The following is a 14,957-nucleotide window of genomic DNA, read 5'->3' as shown; positions in this document are numbered from 1 at the left end:
CTTGTGATTCTCTTGTGATCAAATATTGTAAGGGCGAGAGGCTCCAATTTGTAAATATTCCTCGCAAACGAAAAAAGACTGCTAAGAAAGAAAATTGTGGTACTCAAAGTTGATCATTGGATCATTTGAGAGAGATTGAGTGCAATCCTTGACCGAAGGAGGTCACCACAACATAGAGTAGGCATTGGCCGAACCACGACATAAAAATCACTGTGTATTGTGTCCATCTTCATTGTGATTGGTTTTCTTCTAGAGTTCACTTTAGCAACTTGGTTTTAATCGCACTAAAATTTCATAACCAAGTTTGTGCTATTTAGTATTGAATTTTACAGGATCACCTATTCACCCCCCCTCTAGGTGCTCTCAGAAACACCAGTATATCAAACGTTTGAGATGACGAGAGCATTTTTATGTGACTTAGCATTTGGTGGGGATTGTTGGATTAATGTGGGTCTAGCTCAAATTAATATTCAATAATAGTCAATGCTACGATATACTAATACTTTAGTACCATACCAAAAGTTCAAGGCACAAATCAACCAACTTAAATAGGTAGACCATTGGTGCATCTATTGAGAGGTTGAGAAAAGGATGAAGGACTATCACGCGCGCGCGTGCCGCTGGCCGGGCCGGGCCATGGGCATGGCTCATGGCTCGTGACTTGTGGTAGATCGAACCTTGGTCCGAATATTCCTTCCTCACGGTTGCACATTTTGCCTGGAGTAATGATCGTTCGTTTCCTGTCTTATGCCTAGTAACAGACGACTCTTATGGCACATCGGTTTCTGGCTGGCTGTAATGGCTGTCAGTTTCTGGTTCTTATGGCGACCGTTACTGTTCGTTCCCCTCCCTTTGCGCTTGTACAAATACGGTGGAGGTGAACGCTCTTCTGGTTACACGCGAACAGTCTCTTAGACGCATTGCATTCAGCCCATTCCTGCCCCACCTTCTGTGATCACAGAGAGAGTGGGAGAGCAGGCCTCCGAAATCGCCATCTGCAGAGCTACATTTGTACGGGTGTGCAGGCGATCAGGTTTTTGGGGAGCGTACTCGGGACTGCTCGCTCCATCCGCTCAACCAATGCTGATCCAGTTCCTCCTTTCGACGTCTTTCGAGGGACTGTACTGTGTACATCTGCCTGCATCAACTGTGTACTACTACATCGAACATACACACGAGATGTCTCGTGTGAATGGAACCACTGATGACTTGAGCATCGGTCCCTCCGCAGAGTACACTCTGTTCTTAGTAATTCTACATGTTTTATTGTTGTTTACTGCATATGCAAGTAGTCATGCACACATGCACATACATGTTGTCACATACATCACACTGGTTTTCTGGACAAGGTCGTCTCATACATCACACTGGCGTAGCAGGACGACCTTGTCCAGCAGTAGGCGGCGCAGCAGGACGACGACGACCAGCAGCAGGACGATGACGAAGCTCAGCAGACCGCCTCAAGTTCTGGCGCCTCAGGTTCGAGGAGCATCTACCTGCGAGGTCCCACGAGTCTCCCTTAGCGTCCCATACTTCGGGACAGGCGACCACTGATTCGGTCGGATGGGGAGAGGCATGTAACTTTATGTTCTTCATTCTTGTTCATATTATGTGTTCAAAATCATAATATAAACTAATACTTTTTATTTATCACTTGGACAGGTCTTGGACGGTTGTGGATTATGTTGGGGGTCATCGTCGCCTCCCTAATGGCATCCTCGGTGTGCTGTGCAGGGAACACTTCCCTGGACTGGTTGAGTACGTCGGACTGACGGGCCTAGACTACACCTTCGACCACTACGCCGTCGCCCCCGATGCAGTAGACCAGGACGGCCGGGAATTCAATAACAAGGCGGAGCGAGTGAAGCAAAAGTTGTGGGTAAGTCTTAGTATAATGTAAAATATGTTGCATTCGTTGCAAGTTCTTGAAATAATGTATGGATACATCGTTTTTGTATGCATGATTTCTTCAGATGCGAGGCTAGATACGAGGCTAGGGCGGATGTGGTGGCCACCACGAGCTGTAAGAAGCTCGTCGTGGACATGCACTATGAGGCCCGAATCTAGGCCATCGTCAGCTACCACGGCTCCGTCCTTGGGGAGAAGGTGACCAAGCAGCAAGCCCGAACCATGTCGTTGACCAGGGACCAGTACCTGCAGGTAAAGTCATGCATGTTTGGTACCATTACTCCATGCATGAATTTTATTTTATCTTCTCATATGCACTTTACGTGTTTACTTTGTAGATGATTCCACATTGGTGCGCCGCACATCCTCTGTGCTGGGAGCAGATGGTGGATAGGTGGTGCTCGCCTGAGTGGGACGAGGCGCACAACGCTAGCCGGGAACGGCGTATGATGATGCATGGTCCCTCCCATCACCAAGGCAGCCTGAGCCTGGGCCAATATGGAGAAGCATGGGTAAGCCCTCTTTTTTATTTAGGTATATAGCACTGGATTAGATATTATTTCTAACTATCTCGTTGGTTTTCTTGCAGTCGGCGTCACATGGTGGCCGGCCTTGCTCCATCTTCTCGGCCTATGCTATGACCCATAAGGGCAAGGCGACGTCCGACGTCACCTACAACCTGGATGACGGGCCCGAGGCCTATGCCAACCCCGCCGTCTACAACCGCCTTCATGACTACATGAGAGCACCTAGAGGGGGGTGAATAGGTGATCCTGTAAAAACTTAAAACTTAACCCACAAAACTTGATTAGGAGTTAGCACAAATAAGCCAAGTGACTAGAGAGGAGAACCTGCACAACACGATAACCACAAGAAGATCAATCACAGATAGACACAGTGGTTTATCCCGTGGTTCGGCCAAGTTCAACACTTGCCTAGTCCACGTTGTGGCGTCCCAACGGACGAGGGTTGCAATCAACCCCTCTCAAGCGGTCCAAAGACCCACTTGAATACCATGGTGTTTTTGCTTTGCTTTACTATATCTCGTTTGCAAGGAATCTCCACAATTTGGAGCCTCTCGCCCTTACACTTTGATGATCACAAAGAAGCACGGAGTAAGGGAGGGATGAGCAACGCACACAAGACACGAAATCACAGTACCAACACGCACACAAGTCGCAACAAGAGCTCACAACACAACTCAGCGAGTTCACAACTCAAATGGAGCTCTAATTGCTATCGCAAAGAATCAAATGCGCGGAATCGAAGTCTTGGTGCTTATGAATGCTTAGAGAATGCTTGGTGTGCTCCTTCATGCACCTAGGGGTCCCTTTTATAGCCCTAAGGCATCTAGGAGCCGTTGAGTGCATTCCAGGAAGGCAATTCTTGCCTTCTGTCGCCTGGCGCACCAGACAGTCCAGTGCACCACCAGACACTATCCGGTGCGGATTTCTTTCCTTCTTTGGCGAAGCCGACCGTTGGCGCTTTGGAGCCGTTGGCGCACCGGACACTGTCCGGTGCCCCCTTCCGACCGTTGGCTCGGCCACGTGTCTCGCGCGGATCGCGCGGTCGACCGTTGGCTCACCGGACAGTCCGGTGCACACCGGACAGTCCGGTGAATGATAGTCGTACGCCGTTAATCACTTCCCGAGAGCAGCAAGTTCGCCTGAGCCAGCCTGGCACACCGGGCACTGGCCGGTGCACCACCGGACAGTCCGCGGTGCACCCAGACAGAGCTGACTTTGGCTCAACAAAGCCATCTTTAATTCCAACTTGATTTTTCCTGTTTCCAGCACTTAGACACAATACATTAGTCTCTAAAACAATGTACTAAGTCTGAGAAACATACCTTTATACTTGATTTGTACTTTGTCCACCATTTAACACTTAGGCACTTGTGTTGGACACTAAATCACCAAAATACTTAGAAATGGCCCAAGGGCACATTTCCCTTTCAATCTCCCCCTTTTTGGTGATTTATGCCAACACAATATAAAGCAAGTAGAACAAGTGCAAAATCAATTCAAATAAGAACTCAAAATTGTTTTGATTCAAATTTGGCATATATGGATCATTCTTTGCCACCACTTGGTTTGTTTTTGCAAATCAAACTCAATTTCCTATCTCTAAGTCAAACACACTTGTTGAAACATAAAGAGAGATATTTCCAGAAAAATTGATCAACGAGTTCAAAAACTCCCCCTTTTCCCATAATTAAGCCTTCTCCCCACAAGAGACCAACTTTTGACAAAAAGAGACAAACAAGAGTGTTTTGACAAACAAAAACTCTAACTCTACTTTTTCAAAAATACTCAAGTGGTAGCTGATCCATTTCTTGCTTTGGCCTTATTTTCTCCCCTTTGGCATCAAGCACCAAAACAGGATCAATTTTGGCCCTTTAACCCCATTGCCTCACCAAAATCTTCAACTAAGAGTTAAAAAGGCAATAAGAGTATAGAGATGAACTTGGAATAAGTTACTCTTTCATCGGAGTGCAGTGGAAGTCTTGGATGGTCCAAGTCCACCTTTTCCCTTTCAATCCTCCTTTGAGACTAAATTAAGCAAACTCAAGCACACAGTTAGTCTCAAAGGGTCAAGTTGTAGCACATCTCCCCCTAAATTTGTGCATCACTTGCAAAGGACTTGTGAGGTCCGGGGAGTGCTTGTACAACTTGAGCACCATAAATAAACAACACAATGCATAAGGAACATGATCAAAGGCAGAAACACATGTATGCTATAAATCAATCCAAGTTCCGCGAATCTAAGACATTTAGCTCACTACGCAACTTGCAAAAGGTCTGCTCATCTAAAGGCTTGGTAAAGATATCGGCTAGCTGGTTCTCGGAGCTAACATGAAACACTTCGATATCTCCCTTTTGCTGGTGGTCTCTCAAAACGTGATGCCGGATGTCTATGTGCTTTGTGCGGCTGTGTTCAACAGGATTATCCGCCATGCGGATAGCACTCTCATTATCACATAGGAGTGGGACTTTGCTCAGATTGTAGCCAAAGTCCCTGAGGGTTTGCCTCATCCAAAGTAGTTGCGCGCAACACTGTCCTGCGGCAACGTACTCGGCCTCAGCGGTGGATAGGGCAACGGAAGTTTGTTTCTTAGAACTCCATGACACCAGGGACCTTCCTAAGAATTGGCACGTCCCCGATGTACTCTTCCTATCGACCTTACATCCAGCATAGTCGGAGTCTGAATATCCAATCAAGTCAAAGGTAGACCCCTTTGGATACCAGATCTCGAAGCAAGGCGTAGCGACTAAATATCTAAGAATTCGCTTCACCGCCACTAAGTGACATTCCATTGGATCGGATTGAAATCTAGCACACATGCATACACTAAGCATAATATCCGGTCTACTAGCACATAAATAAAGTAAAGACCCTATCATAGACCGGTATGCCTTTTGATCAACGGACTTACCTCCTTTGTTGAGGTCGGTGTGTCCGTCGGTTCCCATTGGAGTCTTTGCGGGCTTGGCGTCCTTCATCCCAAACCGCTTGATCAAGTCTTGCGTGTACTTCGTTTCGGAGATGAAGGTCCCATCCTTGAGTTGCTTCACTTGGAACCCAAGGAAATAGCTTAACTCGCCCATCATCGACATCTCAAACTTTTGAGTCATCACCCTGCTAAACTCTTCACACGACTTTTGATTAGTAGAACCAAATATTATGTCATCGACATAAATTTGGCACACAAAAAGATCACCATCACAAGTCTTAGTAAAAAGAGTTGGATCGGCTTTCCCAACCTTGAAAGCATTAGCAATTAAAAAGTCTCTAAGACATTCATACCATGCTCTTGGGGCTTGCTTAAGTCCATAGAGCGCCTTAGAGAGCTTACACACGTGGTCGGGGTATCGTTCATCCTCGAAGCCAGGGGGTTGCTCCACGTACACCTCCTCCTTGATTGGCCCGTTGAGGAAAGCGCTCTTCACATCCATTTGGAACAACCTGAAAGAATGGTGAGCGGCATATGCTAGCAAAATACGAATGGACTCTAGCCTAGCCACAGGAGCAAAAGTCTCCTCAAAGTCCAAACCTGCGACTTGGGCATAACCTTTTGCCACAAGTCGTGCCTTGTTCCTTGTCACCACCCTGTGCTCGTCTTGTTTGTTGCGGAACACCCACTTGGTTCCCACAACATTTTGCTTGGGATGAGGCACCAGTGTCCAAACTTCATTTCTCTTGAAGTTGTTGAGCTCCTCTTGCATGGCCAACACCCAGTCCGGGTCTAGCAAGGCCTCCTCTACCCTGAAAGGCTCAATAGAAGAGACAAAGGAGTAATGCTCACAAAAATTAACTAATCGAGACCGAGTAGTTACTCCCTTGCTAATATCACCCAAAATCTGGTTGACGGGATGATCCCTTTGAATCATCGCTCGAACTTGGGTTGGAGGTGCCGGTTGCGCTTCTTCCTCCATTACATGATCATCTTGTGCTCTCCCTTGATCATACGCCTCCTCTTGATGAATCTGTTCATCGTCTTGAGTTGGGGGATGCACCATTGTTGAGGAAGAAGGTTGATCTTGCTCCTTTTGTTCCATTGGCCTCACATCCCCAATTGCCATGGTGCGTATTGCGGCCGTTGGAACGTCTTCTTCATCTACATCATCAAGATCAACAACTTGCTCTCTTGGAGAGCCATTAGTCTCATCAAATACAACGTCGCTAGAGACTTCAACCAAACCTGATGATTTGTTGAAGACCCTATACGCCTTTGTATTTGAGTCATAACCTAACAAAAACCCTTCTACCGCTTTGGGAGCAAATTTGGAATTCCTACCCTTCTTCACTAAAATGTAGCATTTACTCCCAAAAACTCGAAAATACGAAACATTGGGTTTGTTACCGGTTAGTAGCTCATACGAAGTCTTCTTGAGGAGGCGATGAAGGTAGACCCGGTTGATGGCGTGGCAAGCCGTGTTCACGGCTTCCGACCAAAAGCGCTCGGGGGTCTTGAACTCTCCAAGCATCGTCCTCGCCATGTCTATAAGCGTCCTGTTCTTCCTCTCTACCACACCATTTTGCTATGGTGTGTAGGGAGCGGAGAACTCGTGCTTGATTCCTTCCTCCTCAAGATACTCCTCCACTTGAAGGTTCTTGAATTCGGACCCATTGTCGCTCCTTATCTTCTTCACCTTGAGCTCAAACTCGTTTTGAGCTCTCCTTAGGAAGCGCTTGAGGGTCCCTTGGGTTTCAGATTTATCCTACAAAAAGAATACCCAAGTGAAGCGGGAAAATCATCAACTATAACAAGACCATACTTACTTCCTCCTATGCTTAGATAGGTGACGGGTCCGAAGAGGTCCATATGAAGTAACTCCAGGGGTCTTGATGTTGTCATCACATTTTTGGCATGATGAGAGCTTCCCACCTGTTTCCCTGCTTGACAAGCTGCACACGGTCTATCTTTTTCGAAGGTAACATTAGTTAGACCTATCACGTGTTCTCCCTTAAGAAGCTTGTGAAGGTTCTTCATCCCCACATGTGCTAAGCGGCGATGCCACAACCAGCCCATGCTAGTCTTAGCAATTAAGCATGCATCTAGACTGGCCTCCTCTTTTGCAAAATCAACTAAATAGAGTTTGTCGTCTAATACACCCTTAAAAGCTAATGAACCATCACTTCTTCTAAAGACAGACACATCTACATTTGTGAATAGACAATTATATCCCATATTACATAATTGACTCATAGACAACAAGTTATATCCAAGCGACTCAACTAAGAACACATTAGAAATAGAGTGCTCGGATGAAATAGCAATTTTTCCTAACCCTTTCACCTTGCCTTGGTTCCCATCACCGAATATGATTGAATCTTGGGAATCCTTGTTCTTGACGTAGGAAGAGAACATCCTCTTTTCCCCCGTCATGTGGTTTGTGCATCCGCTGTCGATAATCCAGCTTGAGCCCCCGGATGCATAAACCTGCAAGGCAAATTTAGGCTTGGGTCTTAGGTACCCAACTCATGTTGGGTCCTACAAGGTTAGTCACAATATTCTTAGGGACCCAAATGCAAGTCTTATCACCCTTGCATTTTGCCCCTAGTTTCCTAGCAATCACTTTCCTATCCTTTCTACAAATTTCAAATGAAGCATTGCAAGCATGATAAATTGTAGAAGGTTCATTGTTTACTTTCCTAGAAACATGAACAACATTTCTTCTAGGCATAACATTTTTCCTAGTCAAATTTCTATCATGCATAATAGAAGAACTAGAAGCAATCATGGCATTTGAATTGTAAGCATTACAACTCCTATCATAATGAACATTGCTAGAATATCTCCTATCATGGTATAAGAAAGCATGGTTCTTTTGCACACTATTTGCCATAGGGGCCTTCCCTTTCTCCTTGATGGGGATGGGAGCCTTATGGCTTGTCAAGTTCTTGGCTTCCCTCTTGAAGCCAAGCCCATCCTTAATTGAGGGGTGTCTACCAACCGTGTAGGCATCCCTAGCAAATTTTAGTTTATCAAAGTCACTCTTGCTAGTCTTAAGTTGGGCATTAAGACTAGCCACTTCATCATTTAATTTAGAGATGCAAACTAGGTGCTCCCTACAAGCATCAACATTAAAATCTTTGCACCTATTGCAAATCTTAACATGTTCTACACAAGAGTTAGATTTATTTGCTACTTCTAGTTTAGCATTTAAATCATCATTAACACCTTTTAAAGTAGAAATGGTTTCATGACAAGTAGATAGTTCACAAGAGAGCATTTCATTCCTTTTAACTTCTAGAGCAAGAGAATTTTGTGCACTAACAAATTTATCATGCTCTTCATATAAAAGGTCCCCTTGTTTTTCTAGTAATCTATTCTTATCATTCAAAGCATCAATTAATTAATTAATCTTATCAATCTTAGTTCTATCTAATCCCTTGAATAAGCATGAATAGTCTATTTCATCATCATCACTAGACTCATCCTCGCTTGAAGAAGCATAAGTATTGTTTCGAGTACATACCTTCTTCTCCTTTGCCATGAGGCATGTGTGATGCTCGTTGGGGAAGAGGGATGACTTGTTGAAGGCGGTGGCGGCGAGTCCTTCGTTGTCGTAGTCGGACGAGGAGCAATCCGAATCCCACTCCTTTCCAAGATGTGCCTCGCCCTTCGCCTTCTTGTAGTTCTTCTTCTTTTCCCACTTTCCACTCTTCTTTTCCTGGTCACTATCATTATCGGGACAATTAGCGATAAAATGACCAATCTTACCACATTTGAAGCAGGAGCGCTTCCCCTTCGTCTTGTTCTTGTTGGGGTGCTCCTTGTGACCCTTTAGCGCCGTCTTGAATCGCTTGATGATAAGGGCCATCTCTTCATCATTAAGCCCGGCCGCCTCAACTTGCGCCACCTTGCTAGGTAGCGCCTCCTTGCTCCTTGTTGCTTTGAGAGCAATAGTTTGAGGCTCTTGTATTTGTCCATTTAATGCATCGTCGACGTATCTAGCCTCCTTGATCATCATCCGCCCGCTTACGAACTTCCCAAGGATCTCCTCGGGCGTCATCTTCGTGTACCTAGGATTGTCAAGAATGTTGTTCACAAGATGTGGATCAAGGACGGTAAAGGACCTTAGCATTAGGCGGACAACATCGTGGTCCGTCCATCGCGTGCTTCCGTAGCTCCTTATCTTGTTGACGAGGGTCTTGAGCCTGTTGTACGTCTGTGTTGGCTCCTCCCCTCTAATCATCGCGAATCTCCCGAGTTCGCCTTCCACCAACTCCATTTTGGTGAGCATGGTGACGTCGTTCCCCTCATGTGAGATCTTGAGGGTGTCCCAGATCTGCTTGGCATTGTCCAAGCCGCTCACCTTATGGTACTCGTCCCTGCACAATGAGGCTAACAACACAGTAGTAGCTTGTGCATTTTTATGAATTTGTTCATTTATAAATAAAGGACTATCCGAGCTATCAAATTTCATTCCACTCTCTACTATCTCCCATATACTAGGATGGAGAGAGAACAGGTGACTACACATTTTGTGACTCCAAAATCCGTAGTCTTCTCCGTCAAAATGAGGAGGTTTACCAAGTGGAATGGAAAGCAAATGTGCATTTGAACTATGCGGAATACGAGAATAATCGAAAGAGAAGTTTGAGTTAACCGTCTTCTTTTTCTCGTAGTTGTTGTCGTCATCCTTTTGGGAAGAAGAGGACTCGTCGCTGTCGTCGTAGTAGACGATCTCCTTGATGCGCCTCGTCTTCTTCTTCTTCCCATCTCTTCGTTTGTGGCCCGAGCCCGAGTCGGTAGGCTTGTCATCTTTAAGCTCGTTGACAAAGGACTCCTTCTCCTTATCATTGATCACAATCCCCTTGCCCTTAGGATCCATCTCTTCGGGCGATTAGTCCCTTTCTTGAAGAGAACGGCTCTGATACCAATTGAGAGCACCTAGAGGGGGGTGAATAGGTGATCCTGTAAAGACTTAAAACTTAATCCACAAAACTTGATTAGAAGTTAGCACAAATAAGCCAAGTGACTAGAGAGGAGAACCTGCACAACACGATAACCACAAGAAGATCAATCACAGATAGACACAGTGGTTTATCCCGTGGTTCGGCCAAGTTCAACACTTGCCTAGTCCACGTTGTGGCGTCCCAACGGACGAGGGTTGCAATCAACCCCTCTCAAGCGGTCCAAAGACCCACTTGAATACCACGGTGTTTTTGCTTTGCTTTACTATATCCCATTTGCAAGGAATCTCCACAACTTGGAGCCTCTCGCCCTTACACTTTGATGATCACAAAGAAGCACGGAGTAAAGGAGGGATGAGCAACGCACACAAGACACGAAATCACAGTACCAACACGCACACAAGTCGCAACAAGAGCTCACAACACAACTCAGCGAGTTCACAACTCAAATGGAGCTCTAATTGCTATCGCAAAGAATCAAATGCGCGGAATCGAAGTCTTGGTGCTTATGAATGCTTAGAGAATGCTTGGTGTGCTCCTTCATGTGCCTAGGGGTCCCTTTTATAGCCCCAAAGCAGCTAGGAGCCGTTGAGTGCATTCCAGGAAGGCAATTCTTGCCTTCTGTCGCCTGGCGCACCGGACAGTCCGGTGCACCACCGGACACTATCCGGTGCGGATTTCTTTTCTTCTTTGGCGAAGCCGACCGTTGGCGCTTTGGAGCCGTTGGCGCACCAGACAGTCCGGTGCCCCCTTCCGACCGTTGGCTCGGCCACGTGTCTCGCGCGGATCGCGCGGCCGACCGTTGGCCCGACCGACCGTTGGCTCACCGGACAGTCCGGTGCACACCGGACAGTCCGGTGAATTATAGTCGTACGCCGTTAATCACTTCTCGAGAGCAGCAAGTTCGCTTGAGCCAGCCTGGCACACCGGCACACCGGACACTGTCCGGTGCACCCAGACAGAGCTGACTTTGGCTGAACAAAGCCATCTTTAATTCCAACTTGATTTTTCCTGTTTCCAGCACTTAGACATAATACATTAGTCTCTAAAACAATGTACTAAGTTTGAGAAACATACCTTTATACTTGATTTGTACTTTGTCCACCATTTAACACTTAGGCACTTGTGTTGGACACTAAATCACCAAAATACTTAGAAATGGCCCAAGGGCACATTTCCCTTTCACTACACCGCCATGGCGCAGGAGGTCCATGGCCCAGAATATGATCCGAGCACCGAGCAGATTGACCCCGATGTGCTCATGAGGGTCGGAGGAGGCAAGAGACATGGGCGGTACTAGATTGCCGACGGGGCAATCGACTCGTCCTCCACTCCCACTCTGTCTCAGGTGCGAGCAAGGAGCACGTGCTCGAGTCCAGCCATACGACCTCGGCACGACAGCTCACAGCATCGCATACAACAACTCGAGGTTAGTGCTTCTGTAACTCGTCCTTCCTTGAGTTATATACCTTCTCTTTGAGTTACTATAACGTTGGCTTGTAATATTACAGACCCAACTAGAAGAAGAGAGGAGGGAACATCAAGAGATGGAGGCGAGGATGATGGCGGAGCGGGAGGCTTGTCTGGCAGATCATCAGAGGATGACAGAGATGTTCCAGTACATGCAGAGCCTTGGCGCCGCACAGGGTTTCGCTCCGCCACCTTCATTGTTCCCTGCAGTTGACCCTGCTCTGTTCCATACTCCTGTGAGTATCAAAATTGTAGTTAGATGTTGGTAATGCATCTGGTATAACACATGCAATCTCTTCTCTGTGCAGGGCCAATCTGGGGCGGCATCCAACAACCCTCATGAAGGGTACAGCCCAACGCAACACCAGTCCAACCGCCCACCTCAACGAGAGTTATGTTTTTAGTGTTTAGACTACAAAACTTATGTTGAATACTTATGTCAGAGCTTGTGAACTTGTGTTGATATTTCTGAACTTGTGTTGATACTGTTTGTGTTGAGAACTTATGTTTGTATATTAATGTTTGTGTTGGCTATATATGTCTGTGATGATCTGTGATGTATATATGTGAAATATCTTTTGTTTGTTTGGATGGAATAGGAAAAACAAATAAAAATGGTGTGTACTGGTCACTTTGCCGAGTGTGACACTCGGCAAAGAGGTCCTTTGCCAAGTGTCAGGACCATAGCACTTGACAAAGAACCAAGACCTGGGCACCGGTATAGGTTCTTTGCCGAGTGTAGTGGCTCTGGCACTCGGCAAAGAAGCACACTTTGCCGAGTGCCATACAAAGCACTCGGCAAAGGACCTGACATGGAGACCCCGCTGGCGGATTTTTGCCGAGTGCTAACCGGCAGACACTCGGCAAAGGTAACTCCTTTGCCGAGTGTCACCTAGGACACTCGGCAAAGACGCCGTCTCCGTCACCCGGCGCCGTGACGGTGGCTTTTCTTTGCCGAGTACTTTCTGGCACTCGCCCGAGAAAAAGTACTCGACAAAGAAGGCTTTGCCGATGTACTGTGTGTCGAGCCCTCTTTGCCGAGTGCGACACTCGGCAAAGAGTTTGCCGAGTGTTTTTAAGGCTTTGCCGAGTGCTTCAGGCACTCGGCAAAGCCGTCGATTCCGGTAGTGTGCTATAATGCGCCTGCAAGGGCTTCGAGCATGGAAAGCTCACTGTGTGTAACCTTCTTGATGGATTGGTGTGCATTTGACAAAATTAGACCGAATGACTTATTAGTATCTATTAGGTGTTGTTTGGTTCAAACATTGATAAGTGAATAGTAATGGTTACTAGTTGTAATTAGATTGGATAGTAGTATCTATTACTACTAAAAAGAGCTCAACCCAATAAAAGTATATGCATCTATTACCGCATGTAATCTGTTTGCGGTACATTTTGGTGAACCAAACACCACCTTAGTTCTTACAGGTTGTAGAACTACATATTCCTTTTCTCCATTATTGCAGGCTCTCGTAAAGATAATTGTTTGCATTTTCGTTGTTTTCGTCATGCACGTCAGACTGTACGTATGTATCTGCTTCAACATTGTCAGAGTGATTTTTTCTATAAAAAAAATGGAACTAAGCCCAATCTGATAAACTCGTGGTATCATGTTTGTGTGCGTATAAGAGCTGAGCAAATAGAACCGGGGTACTGAAATATACACAACTCATATTTATTTAGTTAACATTACATAAAAATGGGACAAGGACGTTACATGACATGACATACTCCTAGCAATTTGAATGACAGGGAAGAACAATTCATCCAAAAATGGGCAATAAAGTAAAAACGAAAAGACAAACAAGACCCGCGAACGAAAAAAAAAGTATAGATGTCACGGCCACCGGAGAGACCTGACGAGACACTCCTCGCCGTGACTACAGCCCCCACCAAACGCCGGCGAGCGCAAGAGCCGTGGCGAGGCCACCCCGCGTCAGCCTCGCGGGCGCGAGCGACGTGGTCGTGGCGTCCGGGGACGCCTCCGCCGCGTCGGGCGAGTCGGCGACGGCCGCCGGCGTCTTGCCCTTCTTCTTGGCCGGCGCGAGCGGCGCGGGCGCGGGCGCCTCCGCGGCGCCGAAGAGCTTCATGGGGAGCAGCACCTTGTTGACCTGGTAGACGACGAGGCTGTCGCCCGAGTAGAGGGAGTTGTCGACGGTGGCGGTGACGACGCCCGTGGTGACGTTGACCTGCTGGCCCTCGGAGGAGGTGACGTTGAGTGGGAACTCCCCCGGCGAGGCGCTGCCGGCCTGCGTGCGGAGCGGGTTGCTGACGGTGTCGAACTGCGACATGGGGATGGCGGTGGACACCACGTGGTACTGCACCAGCGCGTTCTTGTCCTGGTCCGACAGCGAGTTGAGCGTGCCCGAGGGCAGCGACTGGAACGCGTTGTCCGTGGGCGCGAACACCGTGACCCCGTTCCCGCCGTTGGCGACCTGGTTGTCGATCTGCGACGCCACGCCCGTGGACTTGAGCAGCCGGATGAAGGTGTTGAACTGCCCGGCCTTGGCCAGCACGCCCGTGATGTTGCTGGACGCCGTCGCGGGCGCGGGCGCCGCGGGGGTTGCCGGCGTGGGCGTCGTTGGCGCCGCCGTCGGGCCCTGCGCCGACGCCGCGGCGGCCACGCCCAGCACCACGAGGACGCGCACGAGTCTCTGCATGGCGGCGACCGCTACTGATGGTGGGCGCGACCTGTGCATGCAATGCAATGCAGATGCAGCTGGGAGGATCGGTGTGGCAGGGGCTCGTGACGCTAGCTGGCACTTATAGCGAGGTGGGTGGAGAGGAGTGAGCTGTAAGAGAAGGTGGTGGGGGTGAGTCTTACAGTTACAGGGCACCAAACGGTGAGGTGAGGTGAGCTGCCCCTGCCCAGGTGGAACAGCCTAACAGCCATGCTTGCTTCAAGCAGCAGCAAGTGCAGACACGAGAGGGTCCGAGTTCCCTCATCTTTTTTTCTGACGATCACAAGGTGGTAATGATGCTGATTTGCTGTCTTGTGAGAGGGTCAGTGATAGGCTGTTTTTTTTTTGGCGTGGCTGATTACCTGAAAGAAAAGGTTCCCTTGCCAGTCTAACGGAATGAACGGGACAAATGAACGAAAGAGCAGGAAGACTGAATGAATGAGTGCAGTTCAGGATCTGTTGGGGGCCTTCGTC

General features: G+C 47.7%; 1 protein-coding gene across 1 annotated transcript; it reads right to left on the bottom strand.

Moving 5' to 3' along the window:
• Positions 1–13,454: 13,454 nt before the first annotated feature.
• LOC100284765 (fasciclin-like arabinogalactan protein 7) lies at positions 13,455–14,533 on the bottom strand. Its single transcript, NM_001157660.2, has one exon. It carries the CDS (start codon positions 14,499–14,501, stop codon positions 13,683–13,685), a length of 819 nt encoding a protein of 272 aa, NP_001151132.2. The 5' UTR covers positions 14,502–14,533; the 3' UTR covers positions 13,455–13,682.
• Between the last annotated feature and the right edge of the window lie 424 nt (positions 14,534–14,957).

This window comes from Zea mays, chromosome 3 (assembly GCF_902167145.1).
Source record: "Zea mays cultivar B73 chromosome 3, Zm-B73-REFERENCE-NAM-5.0, whole genome shotgun sequence".
NCBI classification, from domain to species: Eukaryota; Viridiplantae; Streptophyta; class Magnoliopsida; order Poales; family Poaceae; genus Zea; species Zea mays.
The sequence above is the reverse complement of the archived record's forward strand: the minus strand, read 5'-3'. Positions and strand labels throughout refer to the sequence as shown.